Raw genomic sequence first — 12076 nt, 5'->3', positions numbered from 1 at the left:
GATGCACACTTGTGCTTAGCACATGAGTTAGTCCAATGGCATCAGAATTACTCAAACCGTCTCCTTAAGTAGCAAGCGTATCTTTTTGCTTGTCGGGTGGGCTACAACTAATATTCTAGGTTCTCCCAACTAGAATATTGACATGGTTTTAGAGAGGAAGACCCAAGCAGCTTATAATAGTAGTCAGTTTAAATTTTCGTAAACACAAACCTGCTCCTCCTGTTTTCCCAGTGCATTTCATTCAACTTGAGTAATCGTGTTAATACTACTGTTGGTGCACACAGAAAAATAAGGTGGCAACAGGAACAGAAACTGGTTCTTCGGAGTGATGACATATACCAACCCGATCGCCAGAGGAAACGTTCTCATTGAACGTTTTTCAGCGTTTCTCAAAATCCGTGCATAGACTACTGGAAAACCACAAATTCCGTGCATAGCCGCCTCGCATCTCCCCCATTGTGACTAAACCATTTCGGAGCCGCGCAGTCTCAAGGGAATTGTCGCTTTGTGAAGGACCACCGAGCGCGATTTAGCGCGCGAGTTGCCGTCCTGAACATAGCGACATTCCCTTGAGCCTACTCAGCGGCGTTTGAGTTACGTACCGATAAGCACAGAATCGTAAATTTTGTTGTGGGGACTGCTCCACTTCCTGGTTTTTCCGGGTTGCGACTGGTTACGCCCACCGTGGGACTCCCCGTACATATGCACGGAATTTGGGGGTTTCTAGGCGACTATGCACGGAATGACGTGCACAAATCCGTGCAATGTATACTAATTCTCTGGCGATCAGGCTGCATATACAGTAGTAGCATAGAAGAAGAATCTTTGGTTCCAGAAAGAACCTTTCAGATAATGGTTCTATAAAAAACCCATAACCACTTAAACCCTATTTACTTCATCGGCCGGTGTTTCTCAGGGCTCTGTACTTGCTCCTTTTTTCCCTTCGGCAAAAATAGCTGATCTAAGTTCACAACACGTAACAACACTACAGTATTTATGCATATATTACTGCTGACAGATTGTAAATTATACCTGTGCCTATATTTATGTATCTAACTACTTACCTATAAGCCTGTAACTATGACATATAATTGATATAATATCAATACATATAATTGATATTATATATTATTATATATATATAATAAAATATAAATATATTTTATTTTTATTTATTTTTGGTCAGCCACTACATAATTATGCTGGGGTGTTTTCCTGCAGAAAGACACATCCCTCTGGCTGTATTTTGGTTTTGTTCCACTGTTTATGTTGACTTTAATATTATTATTAAACAAAATCTATTAAGTTATCTTTGAATCCTAGATGCAATATGACATTTTTTTGTTGTTGCTGAGGATAGATGGCATGGATAGTATGTCATTTGGGCTTCTTCTTTTCATACGCAGTAAAATTGTTAATTTATCCATAACTTTGAGACTTTGTGCAAATGTAACCGAACGGACCCTTACCGGTTCACGTGGTTACATTTGTGAACTCTCAGAGATAATTCACTGTGTCATTTGACTGTATAGGCGGACCTTCCATTGACGGGTCATTATGTTGAGGGAGCATGCCACACCATTAAAGTCGAAAATAGCCGACCTACAAGCTCCCAACGCGTTGCATCCGCAACGCGTTGGGAGCTTGTAGGTCTGCTATTTTCGACGCGCGACAGCGCACATATTTGGCTTAACAGAGCTAACTGGTTGGGTGTCTCACCATGAGCCCCCTGCGTTTTAAACCAAACAACTTGTGTATAATCAACATGGGAGAGTGGACTGACTCAGACCTCCTTCCCTTGAGAGGGGTTCACACACACACACACACACACACACACGCACCTGTAAATTATTCAGAGCACCAGATGGGGGGTGAGGGGGTGGAGGACAAATTATTCAGTGGTCTTCAAAAAGTAGTAGTTTCTGCCTAAATCAACACCTAACTTACATGTGGGGGGGGGGGGGGGGGGGTTAGATGTGTTCAGCAAAGGATTTTCCTCTCTCTTTCCTGCCACTGCAAAGGTCAACGTGTGCATCATACATACACCATACAGTATGTGGGATGATGATAATTAGCACTTATTCATCCCACAGGGGGAAATTCAGTCTTCAGCTTCACTCAGCTCAGTGCTTCTCATGTGAGCATGGAGGGGGAGGGGGGGGCAGTTAGGGGTTACGTGTCTTGCTCAGGGACACCTCGACACATTGCCACGGTCGGGAATCGAACCTGGGACCATCCTGCTTCTCAGGCGGGTTCTCTACCCATTCAGAGGTGTGTGTGTGTGTGTGTGTGTGTGTGTGTGTGTGTGTGTGGTGATCTGCAATAATGGGTTTTGCTGTCCTTTTAAAGGAGATCAGGGTTGAGATTAGGATTAAAATTAAACGGGACAAGTTAATTTATTTGGCTTTAATTTTTATGAGGATTATAATCCCAATGAAAGCAAAAGCTTTTATTAGCTTTTTGCTGCCTGTATGTAGTCTGACTCAATCAATATCACCAGTATTTCAAACTTTTTGCCTCAATTGCAATTAATAAACAATTATAAAAAAGTGAAGCTTTTAGGATTGTAGATCTACTTTTGCACGCCACCATTATACAACAAAGTATAATACAGGGGTGAGTGGTTTATCAGATTATTCAAGTTAGTCAATTATAAAAAATATGTAGCTTTATTTGACCACATGCACATGGTGGCCCTTTTGCTCTTATGTCATACTCAGACGTTCATCCGAGTATGACACGAGCGCAAAATGGAAAATTAAATAAAATCCGTTGTACTAGAATGAGATGTGCTCTATTCATTCATGAATAATATGTATGTAGTATTAATAATATGTATTATTCATGGATATACGGTGTAGGATTTTATGCTTTCAACAGGGAACAGTGTCACACTGTAAAAGTGTCAGTGTTCATTTAATACAGATTCTAAAAGTGGACTCAAATGCAGTCCACTTACACACACACATGAGTTAAATGAACACTGAGGATTTTACTGTGCAAGAGAATGGGATTTTTGGTGAAAACATTCCAGCCCCGGGGGGGTGTGTGTGTGTGTGTGTGTGTGTATAGTGTCTAGACTCTAGAGAGAGAGAGAGATGGGTTTGGTATCCTCTTTCACACGCCTTTGTGAGTGTACTGTATGCATGATGTGCAGTGTATGGATGCTTAGAGAGGAGGAACCCTTCTTCCACAGTAATTTGTCCACCTGAGATCATGAGAGTTTATCACACCCAGCATAATCTTGCTCTTTCATGTCCCAACTGCGTGTCTGTCTGTCTGTCCTTCCACCGGTGCGAGTTTGAAAGAAATGGAGCTTGGTGATAGATAGCTCAGGTAGTTATGTTAGTCAGACCGTTCCACGCACATATTCACCCCCCCCAATCTCATTGTATCGTTCATTAACCCTTTAAGACTCCCTTTAAGAAACCCTTAGATTTGAACTAAAAGCATTATTTGACACTTTGGCTATTCAAAAATAGCAGATATACAAGCTCATAGCGCGGCACCGAGTGCCGCGCTATGAGCTTGTATATCTGCTATTTTTGAAAAAATCGTGAAAATTTGTGCAAAAGTTTGAGAACCACTGACATAGTAACACAAGTTTTTTCAAAAAACTTTTAGGATTTTGAAGACATTTTGTAGAATCGGCCTCAGGTCTTAATGGGTTAATCGCGATCGAGGAAAGTTTCAATTAATCCTGATTTGATTTGAAGTCGTATCCCCTACTAGGGCGGACCACTGCTCACCCTTCTTACTCCACGCCAGTGGTGGAAGAAGTACTCACATTTTGTACTTAATTAAAAGTATCAATACCCTATTGTAGAAATAGATGAATAAATACATCCACAAAGTAACTAGTAAATAAAGTCTTCAAATAATTATAGTGGAGTAAAAGTACAATATTTGCCAATATTTGAGATGTAGTGGTGAAAATGATTTAAAATCGGAAGTACTCCAGTAAAGAAAAACATCCTCAGATTTGTACTTAAGTACAGTACTTGAGTAAATGTACTTAGTTACTTTCCACCACTGCCCCGTTGCTGCAGCTTGATTGTCAGCGATCAAACTCCATCCACCTCCCCAGCCTGCTCCTTGCAGCATTTAGTTCTTCACTATGTCTGCATGTTGTATGGAGTGTTCAAGTGTTTTGCTCCATCGCATGACTCGTTGCACACTGAAAATAGCCGATCTGCAAGCCCCACAACACATCACGGATGCGACGTGTTGTGAGCTTGTAGAGCTGCAATTTTTGGTGTGCGACGTTGCGGTACAATGACTTATAAATACGCCTCGACACATTGTGTAAATTAAATTATAACTGCCAGGAGGTACCAGACATGATACAAAACTGTGTTCACATGGTTACTCAGGTTGTAGGAAATGTAGTTGGGGAAACAGGAAAAAGCAGGTACTTGGATTTAATTGGTTTGTCTGCATTTACAAATGAAAAGCCGTTTGATGATTGGTTGCTAAGAGTGCAATAGAAACGTTGTTCAATAGTTTGTTTTATGCGTATAGTTTGTTTTATCTACTGTCCTCACCCAGTTGTGAATGATTACGGTCATGTTTTCCAATGCAGATGATTTGGATAATGAAATCCTTCTAGCCAGTATCACAAAGGGTCATTTCTTTTGTTGGAGCAAATAGGTTTATCATTTAACCCATTCAATCCGAGAAAGCATCTCTGTTAGACCCGAAACACCCGTCTACCCCAGGCTACAACACTGATAATACGTCCCAGTTGCATCCATGTGATGTTTTTCTTTATTAAAGTGAAAATTTGTCAAATATTTTGTTCCAAGGACCTCCAGAAGCAAAGATTTGAGTTACAAATGTTCGCTTTAAATAAAAGATATATATATTAAAAGATTTGCACACATTTTCACGATTTTTCAAAAATAGATGCCGCGCTATAAGCTTGTATATCTGCTATTTTTTAATAGCCAAAGTATAAATGCACGTTGTGAAGCCATTTGGATAAAAGGTTGTGTTGTTGTGAGCTGGTAGATCTGCTATTTTGGCACATTTTGTGTAGAGAGGGAAAAAGATGTGCAAAGTACATACCCCTGTAAAGGAATGACAGGGTTTAAACGGCTAAGCAATAAGCACACATAAGGACACACATACAGAAATGCATAGAGGTGTCGATGTATCCTGGCCTGTGCTCAGAGGAAAGGTGCTGATGTGTTAATGGGTGGGTTGCCATGACGGATCAGAGTTTGTATTACATTAACACCTGGTGTCCCAGGGGACAGCAGCACAATGCTACTGTAGCCATGATGGGATGGAGACAAAAAGATTCCCTGGTCACTACACACTTTGTAAGAGTGTGTGTGTGTGTGTGTGTGTGTGTGTGTGTGTGTGTGTGTGTGTGTGTGTGTGTGTGTGTGTGTGTGTGTGTGTGTGTGTGTGTGTGTGTGTGTGTGTGTGTGTGTGTGTGTGTGTGTGTGGGCTGCAACTATCGATTATTCTATTGATTACTTTTTCGATTATTCAAATAAGTGTTTTATTACTTTAGCACATAACAGAATTTATTATTATGTTTAGCCTATGACATACCCAAAATATGGTTTGATTATTAAGCGGTTATTTGATTAACTTATCGATTATAGATTTGTGTTGTTTTGGGGGAATTACTTTGGCTTTTATTGACCGTGACAGTGGAGAGAGAAAGGAAATACACAGAGAGAGAGAGAGAGAGTAGGGGGGATTTTATTTTTATTTTATTTAACCTTTATTTCACCAGAGAAATCACATTGAGACTAGTGTCTCTTTTACAAGTGTGCCCTGGCCAAGAGAAGAGGCAAATAAAATGTTACACAGCTCTGCCAGTAACGACAATACAGGACATAACAAAACAAAGACAAACATGACATCCGTAATACCAAAGACCTACTACCAATAGCACCAATACAGACTATTTAAAATACTAATAACAACAATACATCATAAAACTAATAAACTAATATAAGACTAAGATCACAGCAATTGCTACTTGTCAAAGCAGGAGCAATGGTTGGAGAATGTGCCCATGGCAATCCTCTTAAAAGACACTAGAGGGATCAATGAAGCCAATTTTAATCTGGTCTGTAGATCGTTCCATGACCAAGGCCCAAAAAACGCAAGTTTTTTTTTCCCTGCCTCAGATTTAGTAGTGGGTACGACATAGCGCATCCAGGCATTCGATCTGAGGTTAAGCGAATTTTAAAATCGGGATGAGATACAGCAAATGGTTTGGCATGCCGGGAATCGATCCAGGGACCCTTTGGTCAGAGCATTGCGCCCATGTGGTCGGGTCGCTCATAATGGTGTTTTTATAGAAGAAAAATCTGTAAGTCCATGTGGTTATATTTGTACACAGGATTTTACATTGCAATGTAGTTTGTTGATCAACAGATTGTTCTGGTGACTCATCATATTCATCTGATCTAGTCTGCTGTTGTCTCATTCCCTGGACCTGACATTTAGCTTTTATAGTCATTTCCTTTTGACATCATGTTTTCAATTTCAGTTTGATTTTATTAATTCATTTTAGTTGAGTTTGCTAGTTTAGTTTTTATTTTGTGAAAATGCTTAGTTTTAGTTTAGTGCAGGGGTCTTCAACAGGGGGTCCGGGACCCCTAGGGGGTCCTCGGAGTTACTACAGGGGGTCCGCCAAATCTTTGTGTGATATGATGTTTTCTTGAACCCAAGCATCCCTATTCTGAGGAGAACTTTAGCCAAAAATAGCAGATCTACAAGCTCACAACGCCTCGCAGCGCGAGGCGTTGTGAGCTTGTAGATCGGCTATTTTTGGCAAAGAGGTGTTTGGTGTAGAGGGGAAAAAAGAGCAGACCAAGTAAACAAAAAAAGTTGAATCTGAAACACAATTGTATACAATGTAGAGGGGGCCCCTGCTTCATCTCTCTCTCAGCTAGGGGGTCCTTGGCCTGAAAAGGTTGAAGACCCCTGGTTTAGTGTTTACGTTTTTTTTTTATTGTAGTATGGGATAGTCGGAGCGAGATTCAAAAAGCCCAGAAGAATACCTCAAATACCCGATGTATTGTAGATTGGCTTTTTGAGCTATTTTTAAAGAAAAATATTGGATTCTGACAAAGACTAAAACCAAGGACATTTTCTCTATGATTTCCGTTTGTTTTAGTTTTGGAAACACACACAAAAACATTCATTCGATCATTTTAGTTTTCCAGTTAACTAAAATGTTTTGTCAATTCTAGTTTTGGTTATTGCGTTTAGTTTAATTAACCCTCTCTTTTCTTGGTCTCTAGGGAGCAGCCTATTTTCACCACCAGGGCCCATGTCTTCCAGATCGACCCGACCACCAAGAAGAACTGGGTTCCTGCCAGCAAACAGGCTGTCACAGTCTCCTATTTTTACGACAGCACACGCAACAGCTACCGCATCATCAGCGTTGATGGATCCAAGGTGCGTGTGTGTGTGTGTGTGTGTGTGTGTGTGTGTGTGTGTGTGTGTGTGTGTGTGTGTGTGTGTGTGTGTGTGTGTGTGTGTGTGTGTGTGTGTGTGAGAGAGAGAGGATGGAATTAAAGAGGGCCAGTCAGTAGAAGTAATGAATGCATTTGCAGTGAAGCATGGTAATGTAACATCAGTCAGTATTCAGTGGATGATGATATTCCATTAGACCCACACAGACCTCTGAATCACAAACACTTCTGAGGTCTGAGGTTACGATGGCTGATCTACTTAGTGCCGCTACTGGACGTCAGTGTGTGACGGGGGGACGGGGGGGACACGAATTTAGCCGAAATAAGTGAAACTCACACTTTAACCCATTTAAGACCTGAGGCCGATTCTACAAATGCCTTCCAAATCAGTGCTTCTCAAACTTTTTTTGTGCCAAAGACCCCCAAAACGTTATGTAAAAAAAAAACACTTTCAAAGTGTTTCGAAAATTTTCAAAAATAGCAGCTGTACAAGCTCGCATTCACGCCACAAAGTGACACACTGTGAGCTCGTATATCTGCTATTTTTTGTCTGTCTGTCTAGTCTCTCAAACCACTGGACAAATCAGCACCATATTTGTTTGGTATGCTGCCGCCAGTATAGGCTCAGGCATAAAGCCCTGAATGTCTTTCACATAATGTGAAAATATGTATTTTTAGAACTTAAAATGTATACTGGAAGCCAATGGTGGTTGGATTTGGTTGACTTGAAACTCTACCCGTATACAGTATGAAGATAACTGACGTCATAGCACTGACATCACAGATGACTGACGTCATAGACTGGACATAAACTCACAGAGTTTGATTTTGGGGTTAAATTACGCATGCCATGCCATGCATGCACTAATACAACATTTGGTTTCAAGGTACGCTGTGCTCATGCCCTGTGCCATTAGCAGCAGAATAAGTGTTTCCATGGAGATATACTAGAGTCTTTTCTCAGTGGGAGGTTGGGGCGATGAGACAGCGATTCACTTCTCCGCATTCTGTGGAGATGCAGAAATCACCTCCAGATTCTTCAGGGACTGAACATTTTGGGCAAATGTTTGGATGGTTACCGCCTCACTTATGCAATTTTCCTAGGATGCCTGGCTAAAAGGATCTGTTCAGCTCATTATTATGGTTATTAAACCAGCAGTTGAGGGTGTCTTAAAAGCAAGTGCTTTTAAGACACTTTTCATACATTCGTTTTTTTATTTCCTTCTTTTTCTGCCTTTATTGCAGTGTTGACAGCAAATTTTGATTTAGTTTTAGTCGTAGTCTTTTGAATAAAATTCTATTTAGTTTTAGTCATATTTTAGTCATCTGAAATGTTTACTTTTAGTCTAGTTATAGTCGACTAAATATCATAAGATTTTAGTCGACTAAATCTACAGTTGATTTAGTCGACTAAAATGTATCTTGGCGCTGCCTTAATGGCATCGTAATGGCTGATTTTACACTTGAGCTTGTAGATCTGCTATTTTCAGCATGACTTGTCTTAGTTCTACTGGATCTCTTTTCCACTAGTCCCTCCCTAAAATGTTGGTGTAGTTTTTATTTGTTGAAGAAATTGTCAATATATTTAGTCTTAGTTTTAGTCACCATAGCTTAGTTTTTATGTAGTTTTCGTCAGTGAAAAAAGGCAGTCGACGAACATTTTTCGTCATAGTTTTAGTCGACGAAATCAACACTGCTTTATTGATAGTCAGTGAGAGAGAGAGACAGGAAACTGTGAGAGTGAATGGGATCGACATGCAACAAATGTCCACCCGGCCCGGGAGTAGAACCGGGGACTCGCTGTCGGACATTAGAGTCTCTGCGGTTTGCCCCTTGGGTGCACTTTGAAGTAGATTGTGTTATGTTTACACTGCATTTATCTTTAGACTTATATCTCTTATCTCTAGAATTATGAGCTGCTCAAAAGGTCTCTCTCAAAGCTCTGCTATAATGTCATCAAGCAACTTGTTTTTAGAGTGATACCAAAATAAGATTAGATGAACCTCTCTCTATTGATGCCCAGAGGGAGGTCCGGGTTGTCATAGCAGCAACATCTGTAGGAGAGTGAAACAGGAGAGTTACAGTACACAGGTAAGAGCAAAGGTCAAGAACCAGACCTAAGATAAATACAAATAAAAACTTCTGGCACTAGACATCTGCACAGGGTCTCTGCATGCATTAACGTACAGTCTATCAATAAGTATAAATGTACTGTACAGTTCATCAACAGTAAATATATGAATTAATGTATGTAATAATAATGAATATATATGAAGGTGAAGGATAGGGATCTGGAATAATACTGTATTTTATACATTCTCTACAAACAGTTGTGCTTAACAGGCATCTGTCAAAGTTCTGCAGTGTACATCCTAGTAGTAAATGTCATCACTGTCAGGTGGAACACTCCTATAAAGAATACATCACATGGATGCACCTGGGACGTATCATCAGTGTTGTAGCCTGGGGTCATAGGGTGTTTCGGGTCTCGCAACATACACCCTCGCCCAGGTGACCCAGCCGGGGTTGATCAAGCCCCAACTTACGTCCCAGGTAGCTACCCACGGTCAGTCCTATAGGGCAAGACAGGGCCAATCAGTCCGCTTCTCCAGAACTACTCTGCCGGAGGCTCTGGCACGTGGAGGGACTAGGCTCTGTGGGTGGCCTCCTGGCCGGGCTCCTCCTTCGTCTCACCAGGTCCAGGACCTGAGCGCTGTACCAGATCCTCTACACCATCCCCATCCAAACATTTCCTTCTGGCGTGATGGTTCCTTGCTACCACTAGATTGGGCCGTCTAATGGTATTAGCTCCACTTGCGGTTTGCTTGAATGGCCCTCCTAAAGGCCTCACCGTGGGTTTGTTGGGCTTCTTCCTCACGGAACACACAGGCTGGGGCGCTAACCCATACTGCTACTCCGGCTGTCCAAAATGTCCAAAACTGTGACTTTTCAGGAAATACCTGTGTTCCAGTGGATTCACTGTAGTTATTTAGTCACAATCTCTTAATACTTTTTGTTGGTTAAATATTTATGAAACCCACAGGCGGAGTTGTGCATTAAAACATAAAATATAAATATGGAGATACAAGGTTTCTGCCCGACAGTGACAATGCAGTAGTCAGACTGTAGTTCTTATAGTTCTCATATGGGGGTCATGTGGTGGCGAAGTAGCTTTGTGCCGTGCAGAGGAGCTGAATGTGTTCCTCATCCTCTCTAACCCACAGGAAGTTCTTGTTTAGTGTTTACTGTTACTTAGTCAGGTGTCTCATCAAAACATGGATCATGTTGCTGTGTAAATGTTTGCTCTCTGATTGGACATGTATGTTTATTTACATGACATTTCCAGGATAAGATTTGTCTTTATTAATACTAAAAACACCATTCCATTCCCCTTGTGTCTCCCCTCTAATCTATGCTGTATAATAACTGAGGCAGAGGTTATGAATTGTAATGTAAATGGATCTTGAAGCTGTGTCAAGTAGAAGTTGTTCCATTCAGGAAATCAAAGGCTGATTAAGTGAAGTGGAGCTCTGACTCCTTAAAATTCCAGTAAGGCAGGTATGATATCAGGTTTTGAAATATACAAGAAATATTTCATCATATGAGACGGGGGAACCAAACATTGTAAAAGGGCGCCAATGCTCAGTTGACTTTACCAGAACAAAAATGAAATATAAAAATAAAATAGAATAATAATAGGTAAATGAAGCTAGTTTCAATGCTAGCTTTGGAAAAGAGGTTCTGTCTAGTAGAATAGCCTTGTGCTACATACATACATTGTGACAGACTGTCACCTTATATTTGCCTGTCCCTGGCTCGGGCAACTTACATGATATGGCAAGTATCAGCAAATGCCCATCTCACTCTAACTCGACTTGAATCCCAGTGCTCCTGATGTAAGGTCATGCTACTGCAGCATTTCTAGGGCGACTTTTGCTTGCTGCACTGCATGGATTTATTATCTGCTTGTATAACCCTGATCAGATAGTTCTTTATAAACCAAATATCACAGAAGTGATATTGCAGAATGTTCTTTTGTGAGAGTTTAGTTTAGTAACTCTTGTGTTTATGTAACTCTGAGAGGTTGAAAATGAACCACATTCTTTGAACCCCAGCATCCCTATTCTGGGGGGAAAACATTCGCCAACACTAGCAGATCTACAAGCTCACAACGCTTGTGAGCTTGTAGACCAGCAATTTATGGCAAAGAGTTTTGGTGTAGACGGAAAAAAGTACAGTTGCAACTCAGGTCTGTTTTAACTCCGTTATGGCAAATTTCATACTGTCAGAGTTCAATGAACACATTGGATGTTACTGTGTACCTACTAGAATCAGAATCAAATCGCGATATCACATTGCTGGTTTACAGGTGAAATGTGTTTTTGTGTACCATGCTCTTTAAAAGAACAAGAGCTTGCACATCCACTTAAAACCAGGTGCAGGACAAACCGATCAAGGCAGGTGACAATAAAAAGACGTTTTGACCAACAAGGTTTTCTTCAGAAGAAGACCTTGTTGGTCGAAAGTAACGTTCATAAACCTTTGACTGGGAGCAAGTCATTCTACAGTGTGCGGACTCTTATTTATTTTCATCTGCCATGTTTTACCTCATCGGTATTGGTTTTAGCTTT

At 40.8% G+C, this 12076-nt stretch overlaps 1 protein-coding gene across 1 annotated transcript in view; it reads left to right on the top strand.

Moving 5' to 3' along the window:
* homer2 (homer scaffold protein 2) overlaps positions 1-12076 on the top strand; it is a 50059-nt gene that overhangs the window by 9431 nt on the left and 28552 nt on the right. The window contains exon 2 of the mRNA XM_084079616.1: positions 7272-7428. Within this exon, the coding sequence (XP_083935742.1) occupies positions 7272-7428 (157 nt within the window). The remainder of the gene's footprint in view (positions 1-7271; positions 7429-12076) is intronic.

The sequence above is a fragment of the Gymnoscopelus microlampas genome (assembly GCF_963454915.1).
Source record: "Gymnoscopelus microlampas genome assembly, chromosome: 1".
Classification (NCBI taxonomy): Eukaryota; Metazoa; Chordata; class Actinopteri; order Myctophiformes; family Myctophidae; genus Gymnoscopelus; species Gymnoscopelus microlampas.
The sequence above is the reverse complement of the archived record's forward strand: the minus strand, read 5'-3'. Positions and strand labels throughout refer to the sequence as shown.